The sequence below is a fragment of the Choloepus didactylus genome, chromosome 10, assembly GCF_015220235.1.
Source record: "Choloepus didactylus isolate mChoDid1 chromosome 10, mChoDid1.pri, whole genome shotgun sequence".
Taxonomy (NCBI): Eukaryota; Metazoa; Chordata; class Mammalia; order Pilosa; family Megalonychidae; genus Choloepus; species Choloepus didactylus.
This window is the reverse complement of record NC_051316.1, coordinates 15,020,767-15,041,729: the sequence shown is the minus strand read 5'-3', so window position 1 is coordinate 15,041,729 and position 20,963 is coordinate 15,020,767. Positions and strand designations below refer to the sequence as shown.

At 45.8% G+C, this 20,963-nt stretch overlaps 2 protein-coding genes across 7 annotated transcripts in view; both read left to right on the top strand.

Moving 5' to 3' along the window:
* Positions 1-820: 820 nt before the first annotated feature.
* Positions 821-20,963, top strand: part of LOC119504584 — a 77,790-nt gene continuing 57,647 nt past the window's right edge. For 5 of the 6 annotated variants that reach the window (XR_005210598.1, XR_005210597.1, XR_005210595.1 and 2 more), the window contains exons 1-5: positions 821-897; positions 3,445-3,532; positions 5,955-6,046; positions 14,235-14,381; positions 17,439-17,529. Coding sequence is in view for 1 of the 6 variants with exons in the window: in XM_037796834.1 (XP_037652762.1) it covers positions 854-897; positions 3,445-3,532; positions 5,955-6,046; positions 14,235-14,381; positions 17,439-17,529 (462 nt within the window). In the remaining 5 variants the exon portion in view is untranslated. Of the gene's footprint in view, positions 898-3,444; positions 3,533-5,444; positions 5,494-5,954; positions 6,047-14,234; positions 14,382-17,438; positions 17,530-20,963 lie in introns of those variants that run through there. The other variant, XR_005210599.1, reaches the window with a different exon arrangement.
* LOC119505030 (nuclear pore complex protein Nup153-like) lies at positions 8,277-11,704 on the top strand. The gene has a single exon (XM_037797715.1). The coding sequence runs from the start codon at positions 8,651-8,653 to the stop codon at positions 11,702-11,704; it is 3,054 nt and encodes a 1,017-aa protein (XP_037653643.1). The 5' UTR covers positions 8,277-8,650.

Sequence of the window (20,963 nt, the reverse complement as noted above, 5' to 3'; positions counted from 1 at the left end):
CCCTCAGTTACAGGGTTTATGTACCCCTTTGGGACACATGTCCATTTGGAGTGCTGCAGAAATGTGGGCATGTGTCATTATGGGATGTTGCCCAGTTCCTGCTTGGGTCACGTATACCTAGAACCTTTCTAACATCCCAGCATCCCCAGGATGGGGGCACTGCTAATGGCCTCTTGTTGGCAGAGTGAGAAGATCTATCTCATCAAGCCGGCCTCGGCCAACTCCTCCCTTTACGAGTTCTGCCATTTGGCCTCCAAAAACAGTGAGATGTTCTTTGTCGACCAGGTGATCAAATGCTACAAGGGCACTATCCCACATGGCCAGGTGCTGTTCATCTCATCAGCTGGGCCTGGGTGGCCCCAGGGGCCCCAGGACCTGGGTCTCCTGCCTCACAGCCTGCTGCTGCTCCTGGGAAGTGAAACCAGCAGGAGGGCGAGGTGGGGCCACCCCCAAGAGCAAACCCAGAGAGCTCCCTGATGGCCGTGGGAACTGCACCCAGAGCCACTGGCAGGGCCGGGGCCACCCCTGAAGGGAGAAAGAGAGTGTTTGCTTACTCTAAACTTTGCAGTAAGGGATAGTTCAAGTACATACAAAAGGAGGAAGTATGCTATAAGCCTTTGCCACTTCCCCACCCCAGGTTATGTTGAAGTCAATTCTAGACATATTGTTTCATCGATAAATATTTCAGTTTCTATCTCTAAAATACTTTTTTTTAAGTAACACGATTAAAATACAGGCATCATCCCTTTAAAAAGTAACAGTTAATAGTAATCCTTTCATGTCATCAAATATCCAGTCGATGTTCAGATTTTCTAAATGTCATATGTATATTTTTTGTGTGTTTTAAATTAGGATGAAAATGAGGCTCTCGCTTTTGGATTGGTTTATATGCCTCAGATTGGTTCATAATTCCTGGACTCTCCCTCTCCTCTCTGTCCCTCCCTCCCTGCTTCCCGCCTTTCCTTCTTCCCTCCGTTCTTCTCCCTCCTTCTACCTCCCTCCTTCCCTCCCTCCCTCCCCCCTTTCGTCCCTCATAATCACAGTCCATTTTTTTTTTCATTTTTTTCTTTATTGTGAACTTTAACATGTATACACAACAGTGATAAGTTTCAATGTAGGATTTCACAAGTAGTTAGGAAGCAAATTTCAAAGAATGTCATGGGTCGCAGTTTCACAACTTCAGCCATTTCTGTTATTGTAAAATATCTCTTGATGTGCAGCTCAACAAGTAGTCATATAGATAATTTCCAAAATTGTTATGGGTTACAGTTCCACAATTTCAGTTCTTTCCTTATGCAGTACAAGGTATATAAAGAAAGAGAAGACCTTCAAGGCATAATTCAATGAGCAGCTATAGAACAAATGCCAAAGGATGCAGTAGGCTACAGTTCCACCATGTCATTTTCTGCCTTCCAACCCTTCCAACAGCCCCACTTCCAAAAGTATGTATGTAATTAGATAAAGCTTCCGTATTCATAGACCTTTGTTCAATGTTACCTTGTTTGTTGCTGCTCCTTCCTTTGACTTAATCTTCCTCCATCTTCAGGAGTGTCTAGGCAGTGAGCACCCTAACTTGTTCATATTAAAAGGGGGTGTCAGTGGTATGGGGAAGGGGCCGCAGCTGATAGTTGATCTTAAAGCAGCTGTTGCCTCTGGGTTTTGGGACTTGTCTGGTATAGAGTTTCACAGAGTTCACATTAGTGGTTACAGACAAGATCTCTTCTTTTGTGTCTGGCTTATTTCACTCAGCATTATGTCTTCCAAGTTCATCCATGTTGTCATATGTTTCACGATCTCATTCCTTCTTACTGCCACATAGTATTCCACCATGTGCGTATACCACATTTTGTTTATCCACTCATCTGTCGAAGGACATTTGGATTGTTTCCATCTCTAGGCAATTGTGAACAATGCTGTTATGAATGTCAGTTTGCAAAGATCTGTGCTTGTCACTGCTTTCAGATTTTCTGGGTATACACCAAGGAGAGAAATTGCTGGATCACAGGGTAACTCGATACCTAGTTTTCTGAAGAAAAGCCAAATTGTCCTCCAGAGTGTCCGTACCATTCTATGGTCCCATCAACAATGAATAAGAGTTCCAATTTCTCAACATCCTCTCCAGCATTTGTTGTTTCCTGTTTGTTTAAAGTCAGTCATTTTAAATGGTGTGGGATATTATCACATTGTGGTCTTGATTTGCATCTCCCTAATAGCTAGTGAAGATGAATGATTTTTGCCATTTGTGTTTACTCTTCAGAGAAATGTCTTCTCGTATCTTTTGTCCATTTTATAATTGAGCTGTTTGTACTATTATTGTTGAGTTGTAGGATTTCTTTATATATGCAAGATACCAGTCTCTTATCAGATACATGGTTTCCAAATGTTTTTTTCCCATTCAATTGGCTGCCTCTTTACATTTTTGACAAATTCCTTTGAGGTGCAAAAGCTTTCAATTTTGAGGAGTTACCATTTATTTATGTTTTCTTTAGTTGCTTGTGCTTTGAGTGAAAGGTTTAAGAAGCTACCTCCTAGTACAATGTCTTGAATGTTTCCCTACCTTATCTTCTAGGAGTTTTATGCTGCTGTCTCTTACATTGAGGTCTTTGATCTACTTTGAGTTAGTTTTTCTGTAGGGTTGTGAGGTAGAGGTCCTCTTTCATTCTTTTTGGTTGTGGACATTTATTGAAGAGACTGTTATGTCCCAGTTCAGTGGATTTGAGGGCCTTATCAAATATCAGTTGACCATAGATCTGGGGGTTGATTTCTGAATTGTCAATTTGATTCCATTGATGTATATGTGTATCTTTGTGCCAATACCATACTGTTTGACAACTGTGGCTTCATAGTAAGCTTCAGTGTCAGGCAGTATAAGTCCACAGTATATTTTTTGAGCAACTGAGGGGTTTCCTGGAGTCTGCGCCCCAGGTTCCTTCTCTGACGCTAACATGGGCTGAGTCCCAACTCTCCTGGTAGATGGAGTGGCCCTGCCTTGTCATCCTTCCTCCCCCTGTGTGTGGAGACCAGGGATGCCAGGGCCTCGGTGCTGTCTTCCTGTGTCCTTGAGCAAGTCCCCTCACCTTCCAGGCTCTCAGTTTCAGGGGCTGGATTCAACTGTGTCTGCCTGTTCAGAGACAGCCTCTCTTTGCTGTGGGGCTCACCCCACCTCCTTTACAGGGTGAGGATCTCTGGGGGCATTCTGGGTGGATAAAGACATGGAGGCCCTGGGCTGGTGGTGCTCTATGCCCACCAGTCTGCTGGAGGTGCCGGGCCTGGCCCCGATCCACAGTTGTTGTTGGTAGGGATGAAGCAGTCCTGGACCCCGTCAACTCCCAGGCCCTCTGCACCTTCCCATGGGACCTTCCCTCGTGCCCATGCTGCAAGATGTGCCCAGTCTCGGTGGGGTCATGGAGAAGGGCTAGCTCCATCTCGGTTTGTCTCTCCCAGGCTGGGTCGACACCACACTCATCCCTGTGGCCTGCCTGACCTTTGCAGCACATTTCCTCCACAGCCTGAGCATGGAGATGTAGACGAGGTATGGCCCCTCCACACGACGCCACCCCTGGGTTCAGTGTGCCGGGCTTCCCAGGCTGTGCTGTGCCTGTCCCTGTCCCTGTCCCCAGGCTCTACAGTGCCTGTCCTTGGGTTCGGTGGGCAGCATCTGCCCCACTGTGCTGTGTCTGTCCCTCGGCTCTGTGGGCAGGGTCTCCGTTCACCATGCTGCACCGTCACTGGTCTCTGGGAGGGTCTCCCCCCCCACCCCTGGGTCAGTGTGATGCTGCCTTCCCTCTCCTTGGGTGAGGCCTGTTGAAGTCACTGGGCCTCCATGTGCACATAGATGAAATGTGCAGTCTCATGAGCCTAAGGCCTGTCTTGGCCATCTTGGAAATGGAGACTGGAAACAGGTGACCTTTTGGTGGATTCTGGGTACATTGGAAGGCACACTCTTTTCCTGGCCGCTGACCCTTGCTCTCTAGTGACCACAGTCATGGGCTTGTGTGAGAATGAAGGAGGCAGCTCCTGCCAAGGCCCAGCTTTCACCCCCCGAGGACAGTCCCCGTGCGTGGACCTGTTCCACCTCTGCAGGGCCCCAGTGGGGGAGCCCGGAGTCCTGTGGCCTTGATATGGGTTACTCTCTGCACACTACTGGCTGGCCCTCATTGCACTAAATTGTTCTCTGCTGTGGCTTACAGAGCTCATGAAGTGGAAAGAAGGTTAAAACTTGCAGCCTGACTCAGTTTCCAAACTTTGAAATGGCCTGTTGGTACATGGGAAAGCATCAGCTTGAGGCATTCAGAGGATCCGGTTGCCCTGTATGTGTGTGTCTGAGCCCATGCTTCTCTACTGGGAGCAGGGGCTGGGGGGCTATTTCTTTGTGGGTAAAAGCCAGGGATGCCAGGATACTTGGAACTGGGATGGGGACCCATCCCCTTGGTGTGGATGCTGCCTTCATGTGACCTTGACCAGGCCCCCTCCCCTCCCCGAGCCTCAGTTTCCCTATCTTCATGATACAAGGCCTGGATTGAATCAGCAGTGACTGCTCAAGCATGGCCCGGAGGCCTACCTGGAGGGGCCATTTGGTAGTTTAGAAAGGGCATTGGGCTGAATGATGAAAGGGGCAAGTGTGCATTCTACTTTATGCCTTTGGCCTTGGTGCAATTATTCACAAACCCCATGCACTCCCCAAATGCCTCCGTGAGGATAGTCAAACCTATGTGATAAGAGACTTGAGATCGGCTGTGATTCTGCATCGGCCAGGCAAGAGACCCTCTCACTGACCCCGCTGTGAAGTGGGAGTGTGTGTGCATGTGTGTCTGTGTCAGTGTGTGCATATTTGGGTATGCAAGTGTGTCTGAGTGTGTATGTGTGCACTTGTGTGGTAGTACATATATGTGCGAGCATGTGTTCCTGTGCCTGCACGTTTGCATGTGTGCACGTTTGCATATGTGTTGGTGTGTGTACATGTGTGTACATGGTATATCTGCATGCAAGTATGTGTGCATATGTGAGTGTGACTTCTCTGTGTGTGCATGTGCACAGATGTACATGTGTGTGTCTCTGTGTGAGAGTCAGGGACTCCCTGCAGCTTGGAGGGGAGGAGGTGGGGAAGTGCGATGTGGGCTCCTTGCTCTGTGCTGCCCCCTTGGGCACCCCCTCGCCAGCCTATTGTCTCTGTCCCAGTTCCATGCCCTGCTGAGTACTCCTTTGGGGCCCAGAAGAACTTTGCCAAACTGCCTGTGTCCCTGTGAGGGATACTGGCTATAGGATTTTTGCTGTTATTTATCTCTTTTTTTTTGCAGTTGTGGTCTTCCCAGGAAGTTGCTTTCTTTCTGATAAAAGTCACAAAGAAACAACTTTAATAGAAATCTTTTGCACTTTGGGTGTAGTTTGAGCTGAGACAACTAAAAAGACTCTTTCATCTCTGCTGACCAGGTTTCAATTAAATTCAACAGCCCCCCAGAATGAGAAGCCTGAAGCCAGGCTCTGGCAGAGGAAGTTAGAGCCTAGGAGGGGGAGCTGGCACAGCCTGGGGGCTGCCCACGCCCATCAGTGGTCAGGAGTATGGGACTGGGCAGCTGGGCAGACAGGTTCAAGGTGTGACCATGGAGTTGAATCCCATGGTGACAACGGTCCAGGCTGTCCCCTGGGACTTGGGCCCCTACTCTGCAGAAGGCATGATGATAGTCCCTGCTTTGAAGGCCATAGGGGTGTTCCAAGCTCCAGTTCTCCCCATGGGTGGCTGCTGGGCACAGCAGGCCACGGGCACCTCCTGTGTTGGACCCTCCCAGGGTCCATGAGGGATGGTTGGCAGTTGGGCAGGCTGCTGCTGGCGGAGGCCCCTGGAAGTTCCTGGACACTGGAGATGCCCCTGGGCTGGGGGTTGGCTGCTTACCGGGGCTGGGCAGCTGGCAGGGCCCCCCTGAGCTAACCCTCCTCTCCTTCCCCACCCCATCCAGGTTCTCACAAATCTGGGAAGCAGCTGCTGCCTCATTGAGTCCAAGGAGCTGAAATTCTCAATGGAGCTTGCAGATCACGGACTGAAAAACAGGTGAGAAAGTATCTCATGCAGGATGGTGGGGTGGAGAACAGGGTGGCCAGGTGGGAAAGAAAGTGCCAGAGCCTGGAGGAGGGAATGTCCAAGGGCTCATTTTCCTACCCATGAGAAATGTCACAGGAGGTGCTGGCAAGTGGCACCTGGCATGGGCTGGCCCAGAGTGTGATGCAGCCTGAGTCAGACATCCCAGTGCTGCCCCATCCTCCTGACACTGACCTGCCCTGAGGGATGGACGGACACAGACAAGAGCACCCTCCCACCCAGGGCAGCAGGCTTAGATGGTGGAAGCAGGTGGACACCCCAGGATTGCTGGGAGACATGGGGAAGGAATGTGAGCCAGCACGAGGCCAGGCAGAAGGAAGGCAGATCCCAAGGTGGGGAAAGACTGCCAGGTGTGGACACAGAAAGGCCTGGAGAGGGCAGGGAGACAGTAGGGTGGGGTCTGTGGGAGCAGCAGCTGGTGACTGGAAGGGTGGGCACTCCAGCGGGGTTCCGCTGAGCCCAGAGGTGGAGGCCTCGGGAGTGGGTCGCAGAGCCCGGGTTCAGGGTGGGGGTGGGGTGGATGACGTGGTGGTTTCACATACCTGTGGGTTTTTGCCCCTGAATGTTGGGGAATTGTGTTTGGGTCACGGAGGCATTGCAAGTGATAATGCGTCTGCATCCAGATCTTGTTAGGCAATGTGGCTGCATGTATTAGTTTGGGTGTGGGATTCCTGCGTTGTGAATGTTTGGAAATGTGTTGGTGGGGGCTCATCCGCATGTTCTTAAGGCACTTTGAATGGCCATGTGTGTTTCTTGTATTGATTTTCAGATGTGCGTCTACATATATTGGTATTGAAGGGTAGCTGTATGAGTTTTAGTGGGTTGGTAGGGTGTCCTATATGTTCAGATTGTAGGATTCTGTGGCATTTGCTTTGTGTGACTCTTTATGCACACAGGTATGTGATGTGGGACCGGATATGTATTGGTGATTATATTTGCCTACTTTTGTGTGTTGTGTATTTGAGTATATTCGAGGCAGGTGGAAGTTGAATTTGAATTTCATTGATGTATGTATTTATGATGCGTGGGAGTTTGCACATTTTCTAGGACTGTGTGTTTGTATTTTGTAGTAGGAAGTCATTAGCATGCATTCTGGGAGCCGAGTATTTGATGGAAGTTTGGGTTGTGTGTTTCCAGTGATGTGGGACAATTTTATTTGTATGTAATGGAAGCACGTGGTACGATTACCTTGGAGTATCTGGGGTTGTGGTAATTTGTTGGTGTGTGAATTGGGCCTTGGCAGAGATTTCCTCTGTCCTCATCTCTGGCAGACTGGAGATGTTTCTTCGTGTCTATGTAGTATATACTAGTTTGTGTGCACTCGAGAACCGGGCGATTGTGTGCAGGTTCACGGTAGAGTGGTGGATGAGATAACTCTTCACTTGAAAGTGTGACAGGGACTGTGTTTGTGTGGAGGTTTTCTGTGTATAAGTCAGAGAAGTATTTTGGCCGTACATGGTGGTAAACGGGCATAATGTGTGGATGTTTTGTATGGTTCCAGGTGTGTGTGTACGAATTTGAGTGTGTGTAGCATTTCCCCTTGGATAGGAAGAAGTGACTGGAATATGTGTAAGTTGTGTGTGTCTGTTTTCCAGATATAGAAGGGGCTGTGCCTGTTCTTGTGATTTATAGCATGGTTTTGCCGATATGTTTCGGGCAAAAGTAAAAGGTTCATACTCAGTGTGCAGGTGTATTCTAGGCGCATGTTTTTGTAAAAGGGGTTTAGGTTCACTAAAGCTGGATGGAACGAACTTGGGACAGTTATTGGTGCATATCTCCTCCCACGGCCGGGGCTCCAGGTGAGGGCAGAGAAGGCTGGCATGCGGGGTGCCATGGAAGCCTGAGGTGCAGTCTTTGGAAGTGGATCCCAGAGCCTGGTTCAGTGTGGTGGGGAGGGGTCATGGAATCGTTTAATATAGGTGGGTTTTTTTTCTCCCTGAGTGTTGGCGACTTGTGTGTGCATCACCTCCGGCTCACTCGCGAGAAGTGCAAGTACATGCATGTCATGTTATGGAGTGTGCACGGTTGATGGCAGTAGCACTGTGGGTGCTGTGCGCAGAGAGGGTGGGTTAGCGGGCGTCGCTGGTGGCATTAGCCATCTCAGCGCTGGCCAAGGCATCAGAAGAAGAATCCTCAAGGCCAGCGTTTGAGTTGGGCCTCAATAATGCTGGGAGCTGCCCCCTGTCTTCTGGGAGAGATCTCCATGGAGACCGCCCCACCCACAGAGGTGGAATTCTGGGCAGGCAGCATTGTCTTCTGGGAGAGATCTCCACGGAGACTGTGGTATACACAGAGGTGGAATCCGCAGGAGGCTGCAGTACTTCAGCCACCTCTTGGCTTTCGGTTGCTGGCATCGTTGCCCACTCCCCTAGCGAGCACTGTCGCTCCACTCTTCTTCCTAACCTCGCGGTCCCTGTTGTACCTGTGCCCCCCAGCTTGGGTGGTGCGGGTGGACATCGGGCTGGGCCGGGGCCGGGGTGGGGCTCTGCGGCCTTTGCCTCTGCCTCTCCCACCCTTCTTACCTGCCCCAGAGCTGGAAGCAGGGCAGCCTCTGCCATGGCCTCCGGATCCCCACGCATAGGGGGCAGCGGAAAGATCCGGACGCGGTGTTGCCACCCCGGTCCCGTGAAGCCTTACTCGCAGGGGCGACGGCGCCAGCTGGGCATTCTTAGCAGGGTTACAGAATGTCTTCAGAATAACGTGCCATCATGGCTGCAGAGATATTTCAACAAGAATGAAGATGTATGCAGCCGCACAGCAGACCCAAAGGAGACTCCGTGTTCACAAGAAATTAGGGAAGATGACCACATAGTGTGTGCCGGTGAGGAGAGCTCTAATATTAATGATGGGAGGATCACTAGTGAGTCAGCAGTCAGTAATACAGAAGATGCCTCAACAACCAGCCCTGCTTCTAATTATGCAGGTGAATTAAACAGGCCCTCTCTTCGTCGGAGCCACTCAAATTTCTCCATGTTGGAATCCCCTGCATTGAATTGTCGTCTGTCCACATCATCAGCATTCCTAATTGGCAGTCGTGGATTTTCCCTTGTGAAGGAAATTGTAGACTCTACCTCTCAGCATGGTGATGATAACACGTCAACTAGCCATCGTGATTTTTCAGCGAGAGGTTCCGATAAAGCTATGGCTGCTTCAAAGAAGCCTTCAGTGCCACCTCTGTGGTCCCCAGAGGCTGAGCAGTCTCATTCACTCTCACAGCACACTGCCACCGGGCCAAAAAAACCAGCGTTCAGCTTGTCTGCATTTGGGACACTTTCCCCTTCATTTGAGAAATCTTTGATCTTTCAAACAAGTCAGCATGGAGATCCTCCTTGTTATCCTAGAAAAACAACGTTTGGTGGGGCAGCAGCTGCTGTAAGACATTCTAAACTAGCAAGGACCCCTTATCAGGCACCAGTAAGAAGACAGATGAAAGCTAAGCAACTCAATGCACAGTCCTATGGTGTGACTAGTTCAGCAGCTCGGCGAATATTACAATCTTTAGAGAAGCTATCAGGACCGCTAACAGGTGTTCTTTCTTTTCCTGTGTATTCTCCTCTTGATAGGAGTTGGATAGATAACACAGATTTTGGGGCCAAAAGAGATAAGGTGGATTCTCAATATCCTGTTCAAAAACTCATGTCCCCAAAGCTAGTTTCCAGAGCAACAAATCAAAGTGTTTATTTTAAACCGTCTCTGACCCCATCTCATGAATTGAGGAAGGCTAATCAAAGAATAGTTGAAAAGCACAGTACTCATGAAAACAGTGTGACACCAGGACAAAATAGAGAACAAGAAAGTGGCTTTCCATCTGAGAATTTGCATCTCCCTGCACCCAATGGATTGTCTTCTGGAGTAGGTAGTAGAGGTGGCATAATTAGATGGGAGAGAACACACTTCCTGGCATCTAAACCACCAGTGGAGGAGGAAATGGAAGCACCAGTATCATCAAAAATCTCTCTACCAATCACCAATTCTTCACTGCCTACATTTAGTTTTCATTGTCCTTTGCTGACAACTTTCTCTCCAGCTCCCATGAGTCCTTCAGAATCAGTAACAGATAAGGTACAGATGATTTCTCCGAGCAGCACTGGCAGACCCATGTTTAGATTTTCTTCTCCCATTGTAAAATCTACTGAGGCAGTTGTACTACCCGTATCATCTACTGAATTTACATTTAGTATGCCTATTGCAAAAACAGAACTTCCAGACACCAGTAGTACTTCAGAACCTATGATAAGTACTTCAGCTCAAGCTATCACTGCAGTGAATAGTACAAGCTGTAAGAGGAAGCTAGATGAAGATGATGAGGGCCCTCCTAGACCTGCAAAAACCCGGAAAGGAGGAAGAGTCCTTGATGTTCTGAAAACCCCTAGTTTCATATCACCAAAGGTAGATGCTTTTGCTGCTCAGCCTACCACAACAAGCCCGGGAGTTTTTACAGGACCAGCCGTATGTAGGTTTTCCTCTAGTGAAACTGGACTTGGGGAAAGTTTAAAAGCTAGATCATCGTGGCGCTGTGGTACATGTCTACTCCCAAACAAAGTCACCGATGATAAGTGCATAGCCTGTCAAGCCACCAAGTTGCCACCAAGAGATACCACTGAGCAAACAGCAATTGGAACATCAAGAAAAAGTGGCAAACCAACCATTTCTGCATCAGGGACAGGCTTTGGGGACAAACTTAAACCGCAGGTAGGAACTTGGGAGTGTGATACATGTTTAGTGCAAAATAAACCTGAAGCAATAAAATGTATAGCTTGTGAAACAATCAAACTTGGAATTGGTGTCAACCGGTTCCTTCCACTGCCAGTGGTTTCAGAAAGTGACATAACTATGACTGCTTCATCTTCTAGCTGCACTGTGACCACTGGTACCTTAGGAGTTGGAGAGGAGTTCAAAACACCAATAGGATCTTGGGAGTGTCCAATATGCAGTGTTTCTAATAATGCAGAAGACAATAAATGCATGTCCTGTATGTCCAAGCAAACAGAGAGCTCAGTCCCTGCTTCAAGTAGCAGCACTGTACCTGTTGGTCTTTATTCTGGAAACAGTCTAGGATTGGAGAAGTTGAAGAATCCTGAGGGAAGCTGGGACTGTGAAGTATGCCTAGTCCTGAATAGAGCAGATTCTGCCAAATGTGCAGCATGCAAAAGTAACTTTGCTGGACCCAGCACAGCTCAGTCTTTGCTATTTTCTCAGCAAAATAGCACTGGTACAGATGTCACCCCAATTGTCTTAGGTCCAGGAGTCATGAGTCATAATACTTCAACCTCTGGTTTCAGTTCTCGAGCTACAACCTCATCTAGCTCTGGAGGACTGTACTTTGTATTTGGCACTGGACCTTCAACACCATCTGCCGGTCCAGCATCTGGTGTTAACCAGACCCCAATGTTTGGACAAAGCCATGATGCCAGCCAGCCTTATCTCACGGCATTATTCGCAACTGGTTCCCAGCCTGCACCACCACCTACTTTTGGTGTGGCGTCAAGTGGTAACCAGCCTGCTGTGTTTGGACAGCAGCCTAGTCAGAGGGCATTGGGCTCTAGAACAACTCCTAATTCCAGTCAAACGGATGAACTATGTTTTCTTTTTCAAAAATTCATTTTCTGAACTCATGAAAAAAGACTGCTAGTGGTCACAATGCTGATATACACAACAGTTTTGTTAATAATGAAAACACAGAAATACCATACAATTACTAAATGGAGAAGTTGATAGATCTGAAAGGCACTTAGCATGGACATCTTTAATCAGGCTTCCTCCATCAGAAAACTGTAGTGCACAGTACACCCAACTCACTCACTTCACACAAGCACAGCACAAACTCAGCACAGAAATCATTCGTTTCAACATCCCCTAATCTATACTGATGACTGAAGCTTCAGAAAAATAACTGATGATCCAGCAAATCATTCACTGATCTAGTCTGTTCTGGCTGTCCCCAGAAGAGTGCCCAGTTCCAACTGGCTGTTTATTTTTCTGAGGAAGCCTGATTCAGGACGTCCATGCTGAGGGCCTTTTAGATCTGTCAACTTCTCTGTTTAGTACTTGTATGGTATTTCTGTGTTTTCCGTAAGACTATCACCTGTCTTTCGTTGAACGATTGGAGAAAACATCCACAGCTGTATTTCTGTCAGAGGACAGTAAGTTGCCATCACTCCAGAGAAGTTTGGCTATGGTGGGGCAGTGGTGCTGGTGGTGAAGTGCACACACGGTGAAAGAAATGCTGAGAGAGTTTGCTAATATAAGACCTGCCCTACTTCAGATACTCAAGCGAGCCCTACTGACAGAGAAACAAAGAAATGAGAGAGAGGTATAGAGACTTTTAACAGACATATATAGAATATTACATCCCAGGTCACTGGGACACATGTCCTTCACTAGTGATCACGGATCTTTCTCCGGAATGGACTGTATGCGGGGACATAAAAACAAGCCTCAATAAAATAAAAAGTAAAAAAATGAATTTGTTCAACACACGTTCTCTGACCACAATGGAATACAAATAGAAGTCAATAACCATCAGAGACTTGGAGAATTCACAAACACCTGAAGGATAAAAATGAGGGGGAGATGAAAACATTCCCGGATAATCAAAAGCTGAGGGACTTCATCACCAGTAGGTGAGTCCTAAGCAGACTGAAAGGAAGGGACACTAAACAATTGACTGAAACCACATGAAGAAATAAAGATTTCCAGTAAAGATCACATGGTAAATATAAAGACCAATACTACTGTATTGTTGATTTATAACTCCAGTACTTACTTCCTACAGGATCTAAAATACAAAAAGTGTAATGATAAATTGGTGGTTTTGGACTCAATGTAAAATATGTAATTCTTGACAAGAACTACATAAAGGTGGGGGAATGGAGGAGTATAGGAACACAGTTTATGTGTCCTATTGAAGTTAAGTTGGTATCAAAGAAAAACAAGATTGTTATAGATTTAAGAGGTTAAATTTAAGCCCCATGGTAAACACAAAGTATCAGAGAATATGACCAAAGAGATGAAAAGTAGAGTAGGGGTTCCAAGAAGTGGGGGAAGGGGCAATGGGGAGTTAAGAAATGAGAGTAGGGGTTTTGGTTTGGGGTGAAGGGAAACTTCTAGAAATGGATGGTCAGAAGGTGATAGCATTGCAACATTCTAAGTGTGATTAATCCCACTAATGGAACGCTAGGGAGAAGTGGAATAGGAAGATTTGGGCTATATATATCTTTCCACAATTGAAAAAAAAAATAAGACAGTCTAAATAGATGACAATTAAATGCCAAGGATGATCCTGGATGGGATCTGAGATCGGAGAAGAGGAGGCTCAAATGGACACAGATGGGACACAAGGAAAAAAAAAAAGGAAATATAGAATGTAAGCTTTATATCAATGTTGAATTTCTTGAACTTCTTTGCTGCATTTAATGAGATTTCATAAAATAATGTTCCTGTTCATGGGAAAGGTATATGTGAATTATATTGTTTGTTCAAAGATATGTGCAACTTGCTCTCATATGTTCAGAGGACAGAGCAATAGATGATGGATGTTAGGGAGGGAGGGAGGGAGGGAGAGGAGGGGAAAGAGACAGTGGTGTGACAGGATCTTAAAGGTGATGGATCGGGGTATCGGGGGAGGGGGGTTGGGGTATGACAGAATTCTATGTAGGGGGTTTGTACTGTTTTTACAACTGTCCCTGTAAGATTGAACTTATTTCAAAATAAAATCTATTATTAAATATATCCACTCTTATGACTATAAAGGCTAAAACACATCTTATGAAAGATTAGAGGAACATGGAAATAAGTAAATGGCTTCATGTTAACTAATTTTTTTTCTGTAACTTTATTTACATTTCTATTTAAACAAACAAAACAGAACAGAACAGCTGTGACCAAAAAAAAACTTGTTTCCCTGTCAATCCCTCCCTTTTCTTTTCCAGGGCTTTTATAGGTCTCTGTCTTCTGGCATCAAGAATAATGCAACAGTATCTCTGACTGCTTTCTCTTCATTCCAGGTCATTCTATTCTTGCTGCTCTTTCCTACCTTGGTTCTTTACTTATATGTCTCTTTCTTAAAAAATGCTCTTCAAGTTTGCCTTTTCATGTTATTTTATTGGTTACTAATAATTTTTATTTTTATTTTTGGCAGAGAAGAGCAAGTTATTACCCTGTATGAAAACATCAACCTCGTGGAGTTGAGACTCATTCAGCCATATGAACATGTTATAACGAACCTTATCTGTGAGATCAAACTTCAGAGCCCGGAAATGGAAAACCTGGCCATTGCCGTGAAGAGGTATGGAAGTCATCCTTTCTAGGTGGTTCTTTAACTTGCTCTCTGACCCGTGTGGCAAACGGTCTGAGCTACGTTATCACCTTATGATAGCGCTGAGAGGGGAAGCTGATCAGGCGGTAACTTGTGGGGTCAGCCAACAGTCAGTCAGTAGGTCTCTGTGATCCCATTAAATCAACTATTCTAGGCCAGTAATTAGATGTGAAATAGTTTGGAGACATTTTAAAAAAAATCCTACATCGAGCTAATTGAACCATACAGGAAATGGTCTGTCCCGAGAGGTAGGCGTAACTCCCTTTGAAGCCTGGCCTTGTCGCCTACGGGTGTGTGACCCTGGGAAGGTTATTTCATTTCCCTGAGCCTCAGCTTTTGCATTTGCTAAAGGAGGATGACAATATTCACCGCTTTGGGGTGTTGAGACTATGTAGATGACATCAGGGAAGCAGCCCCTTCCACAGCACCCATCACATGGCGGGGGTGGAGCAAGGCTTCTTTCCCTCTTTCTAGCCCTGCTCACCTGGCCCTCCCACCTGAGCTAAAGCCAAACACCTGTTACACCCTCACTATAATACAGTAATTTTATCTAAGCTGTAACTGGCTTACAGAGGATGGCTTACTGGTTTTAACAGCAACCCCATGTGGTAGCAGCATTTACATTATTGCATTACAAGTGTCAGCCTCTCTTTTCCCCAGCAGGACCAAACTATTGGGAAAGAGAGGGTACTTTGTCACACATCCTGGGTGCTCTGCTGCATAGATGCTTCTCACTGCCACGTGCTTCTCCCCACACTCCCAGCTGCTGTGCACCCCACCCCGCTGGTGTCTGGAACTTATAAATACACCCCTTTGATGGGATGCTGCCCATACTGCATTGGGGGTGGGGGAGGTGAGTGCTGCAGTTTCCACTTTTTTTCAGCTCCTCTGTCTCTCTATTCTCCCCCTCAGCAAGAAGATAAAGCTGTCATAGTTGACCCTTTGAAGTCACTGAAGAGAATTAAAATGGAGAAGGGAAAACGTAGGCATAAACTCCTCATGGGGGGTTTCTTCTGAACGTTTTCAGTTCTTGACCTTAAGTTTGCCTTCTAGGAGTCTGCATTAGGGTAATAAAGGGTGGTCTTCTGATTTCCAAATGTTGGAGAAAATTCTGGAGTAAGGACCCGAGCTCCGGAATTGGCTTCCCTTGAGGGGTGACTGGCAGGCAGACACATGGATTCTTCAGATTGTCCAATGACTGTCTGTTAAAACACAGACACGTACACACAGACCCACACACAGGTATGTGGACACACACACTCACATAGCTTCTAAGGACAGTTTATGTAAACCCAAAGGGAATAAGGGAGCAGTGTCCTTTGTGTTGTCATCACTACCTCTCTCCCCGTGGATTAGCACGTCACATTAGGATGAGCTGTGCTGGTGTCTTCTCCCTGAACGCCTTCTCCTTTCAAAGCCTGTGCTCTCTGGCTGGGATCTGGAGCCTGGCTCCATTCTGAGCCAGCAGTTTCTATTTGCCCCTCTCCTCCTAGCTGTCGAAGACCTTGCTTCCATGTTTAAATGATGACCTGTGATCATTCCCTTACGTTCTTAGCCAAGGACCATCCCCAGCTCCGTGTTTGGTTAGGAGATGGTGGAAGAGCCACTTCTATCTTCTCTTTGTTTGGGGGGCCCTGGGCCAGGTGATAGTGCACAGTTCCAACATGCCAAGAATTAGGAATAGCCAGGGCAAACGCTCTTCACGGGCTCCCTGATTTACAACCAAAACAAAACAAACACACAAAAAGACAGAAAAGAAAGAAGAGTTGCTGAGAAATGAGAATGGCAGGGAGAACACATTCAGGAGAGGTCCCAGATATTTTGGGGACTGGGTGTTAAGGAGTGGCTTGAAAAAGTGGTCATAACAAATAAGAAGGGACTTCTGGCTTAGCTTTTTACTGTCCCAGATTTGACCAAAGAAATTGCTGTGGAGATGTGTAATTTCCATAGCAGGTACTTACAAACAGAAACAAGCTGTCTTTGCAAACATGGTTAACCACGTGGATAAGTCTGTGTGTGAAGGGAAAATAAATAGGAGTAGAAAACAGTGAGAAGCTATTCACAAATTTACTTTGGGGTCTTCCCCACTTCCCAGCACTTGTTTGGAGTTTTATGTAGAAATTAAACTAATACATGAAAAAATTGTGTTGTGAGGGAGCAGATCAGTTAAAAGCAGATTGGGTGGTGTAGCAGAAGCTCCTCAAACAGGAAGATGGGAGCCTGTTTTTGTATTTAAGCTCTGCTCTCTACCTTTTATTAATAAAATGTCATTGGTCCAGGTGTATTGGCTCTCGAGAACTCATGGTTTCTGCTTTCATGTAGCTTATAATCTATTTGGATGGGCAAGTCATATGCATATGACAAGCTAAATAATTATATATGGGCTGAAAGAAAGCAATTCTTTTTTTTTTACTTTTTTTTTAGGGTTTAATCTGAAACCCCAAATGCTGTCAAGTGACACACATCTCCATACTTGAGAATTGCAAAATGAAATTATCCTTCAACCCTTCTCACCTAAATATTTCTGTTTCTAACTTTCTAGCAAATCAGAATGCTCTGTCTATCTTTAAGGGGACAAATAGAAATAAGTATTGTTTAGATCTCTTCTTCCCTTCTAATTTTAGCATATAGCATTGAAGTTTTACATAATGCAATATCAAAATTATATTTAAACTATTTTTTTGCTATGGGGTTCTTTTACATCCAGTGTGTAGCTCTGTCATGGCAGCAAACAGGATTTTTGCAATTTATTGAGCTTCCCAGTGATTCCATATCTTCACCGATTCTTTGCTACAATCTAATTTAACATAATTTTATCTAATTTCATTTGTTTAATGTCTAGTTTTAACATAATTTTGCACTTAAGTGGACAAATTACCAATCTGATTTTATCATGTGGAAGGACTAGGGGATATTATTTTGAATGTGTGCATCTATATGGGGCTTGAAATAGATGAGTTCTGAGTTTCCTCTTCATCTGACAAGTCTGAGAGTATAATGCGAAGGCACATGTCCTTTGGATTTCAGAGCCAAGGACAAGGCAGCCATGCAGCTGAGTGAGCTGGAAGAGGAAACGGATCAGAGGATTCAGTCAGCAGAACACAAGACACGGAAAGAAGTGAGTTTCTGGGATTGGCTCTTTCGTGGAACAAATCTTTATGAGGTACCTTTTCTATACTGGGCACTCCTCTAGGTGTCAGGGCAGGAGAAACAAGTCTGTTTTAGGGGTTGTGTCTTGGGGAACTAGGATAGAGAGAGAAAGCCAGATAATAAACGGGTGATAAATAAAGTAGTTAATTTCAGACAGCAGCGGTGCCGTGAAGACAGTAAAGCAGCGTGTGTCATTCACCGTGGCGGAGTAGAGGCTGCTCTAGGCTGGGGGTCAGAGGTCGCATTGAAGAGGTGACATGAGAGCTGGGGCCTGCAGAAGGCAGAGCCAGCCTGCATTAGAGAAAATGGCTTGACTTGAACACACCACTCTCTCATTGCCAGTGCCCACCACCATCTTTAAATCTAGATTACAGTGGAATTAAAATCCTGTCTTTTAACATTGGAATTTTATTATGAAACACACCTTTTCTTCATATTGTAGGAACTCTTTAAAGCTGAAAATTGGATGCGGCCTCTGATTTCCACTGAAGAAACAATTATCTTTTTTCCTTTTAAAATATCTGTAGGTGATTAGTGTTTACTATAAGCAGAAAATAGATATATTTATTCGAGTAGTTAAAGGTTAGGTTAAACATTCCCTTTTTGTCTATTCATTTGTCCCATTAACTCCGAGAGGCAGTAGAATAGATCAGAAATGCCTGAGCATTGACATTTAATTGACCTCAGGTTGAATCCTGGCTCAGTCCTTGCCTAGTTTAGGTGGCACTTGACAAATAGCCTCACCTCTGAGCCTTTTTTGTCCCATCTTTAAAATGGGATCATGCCATATTTTGGTTTCCTGGCTGCTAAAACAAATATACAATGGACTCACTTAACAACAGGGTTTAATTGGCTTGTGGTTTCGGAGGCTAGAAGGCTTGCTTCTTCCCCAGGTCGGTATCTTCTGGCCGGCAATCTTTGGGGTTCTTTGGCTTTTCCGTCACGTGGCAATGCACGTGTCGGCATCTTGTCCTTTCTCTTCCCGGTTCTTCTGGCCGCTCCCCATGACTTCTCTCCCCGTCTGACTGCCACTCTGCTTATAAAGGACTCCATAATCTGTATTAAAATTCTCCCTGATTCAGTGGGGCCATGCCTTAACTGAAGCAACATCATGAAGAGCTCCTATTTACAGTGGGTTCACACCCACCAGAACGCAGACCAGAACCAAGAACACGTCCCCAGTGTGGTTCACAGTTCAGTTCCCTCCTTCCGCCTGCCTGCTTTAAAGGAGGCTGGAGTGTGATCCTCTGTAGCAGGGACCTAGCTCCGTGCCCGAGAAGGGGTGGGTGTGCTGTGCCCGCTACTTTCTCTTTCCCTGTGTATTGTCGACTCCTTTCAGATGCTTTACCTGAAACTGCTTTACCACATGTTCTGGTTTGCTAATGCTACCGTTACACAAAATACCAGTAATGGATTGGATGTTATAAAGGGAGTTTATTGGTTACAAATTTACAATCTGAAGTCCATGAAAATGTCCAAATTGAAGACCTCAACATGAGTACACCTTCCCCGAAGTTAGGCCGTTGGCATCCGGAAAACCTCTGTTAGCTGGGAAGGCACATGGCTGGCATCTGCTGATCCTGGTTTGTGTTCTACTCCTCTCTCAGCTCCTGAACCTTCTTCAAAATGTTGCTCTTGGGGCATTTTTTCCTCTCTTAGCTTCTCTGGAGCAAACACTGGGCTAGCATCTCCCAAGTGTCAGCAAAAGACTTCTTTTGGTGGCCGTCTCCAAAGTGTCTCTCTCAGCTCTCAAAAAGTCACTTTCAGCTGCTCTGAGGTCCTTTTGTTTGAATTCTTTTATAGGATACCAACCAACACCCACCCTGAGTGTGCGGGGGCCGTATCTCCATGGAAATAATCAAATTTATTACCCACAGTTGGGTGGGTCGCATCTCCATGGAAACATCCAGTCAAGAGTTCACACCCTCATCAAAAAGATTAATCAGTCTGCCCCCACAGGATTGCAGCAAATTCTGTGGTTTTTTCTGAGGGACATAATACATATAGAAACCGGCACACCACATGTATGCCCTTGGGTCTCTTCATTATCCTTTATCTCTTAATAGCAAGTTTAATAACAATTTGGAAGTCAACTCAATGGTGTAATTGGTTCCAGATTCGTGATCCAGTTGAATGCAGTAGACTCTTCTGTCAGGAACTTCTTTTTGTGGTCTCAACATGGTGAAATCATTTTTGCTGCCTCTTCTTTCCATCCACTGTATTCAATGTGTTCATTCATTCATTAAGGAAACACTTACCTAAAGCACATGTTTTAGCCTGATGTGAAATCTCATTGCTTCTTTTGGCTGAATATGTCCCAAATTTGTTGTTGGTGATGGGGACGTTACCATGGCCCTCACTCCCGTCTCGCCCTTATAACTTTGTATTTTGTTAGTTATAATGTCCTCCTGGCTGGTTTCTTGGCTCCAGTCCAGTGGTGGTAAATCCGTGGCACCTGCACCATCACTCCCTCCCATAGCCATGGCAGACATGGCTTGGCCAGTCACTCGCTGCCTTCTTTCTTCTGGACATGGATGTGGGCTCAGCCCTGGCAGGGTCCTCCAGCCCCATCCTAGTCTCTACCTGACACCGTCTAAACACGGTCTCTCTGTTATAACCCGTCCAGGCTAATTGAAGATTTTCTAGTGCTTCCCTCCAGTTGGCATGGCTTGCCTCAGCCCCCGACTTGTTCTTCACCCCAGAGCTCCAACCCGGTGGCGTAGAAGCTCATTGCTGTGCTTTGGCTCCAGTGGTTTTCTTTGCTTTGATGATTGTCACCCCTTTCCTTTCTGCTTCCCTAAAATCTGCAAAACGTAGAAAAAGTCTCGCTTTCTCCTCATCTCCTAGCACATTCGTCTCCCTGACCTTGACTACTATTGTGTATATAGTGTATATTGCATTGTTTCACATTTCACACTTGGAAATTATATGGCACACAATAAACTCCACATATTTAAAGTGTATAATATGATATTTTGACATATGGTTACACCTATGAAACCATCACCATAATCAAGATCAACCATAAAAAGTTTCCTCATGCCCCTTTATTATACCTTTCTCCCTTCTTGTCCTTGCCCCTTTTTGCCAGGCAACCTTCTTCAGTCACTATGGATTAGCTTGAAGTTTTAAGAATTTTGTATGAATGGATTTATAGCTTATGTATTCATATTCTTTCTTGTTGGGCTTATTTTACTTACTACAATACTTTTGAGACTCTTCTGTGTGGTAGCATATATCAGTGGTTCATTCTTTTTTATTGCTGAGTAGAACCCTATTGACTGGCTACACTGCAGTTTGTTTAATCATCATTTGAAGAATATTTGAGTTATTTCCAGCTTTTTGGCTATTACAAATAAAACTGCCGTGAACATTCGTGTCAACTCTTTGTATGGACATATG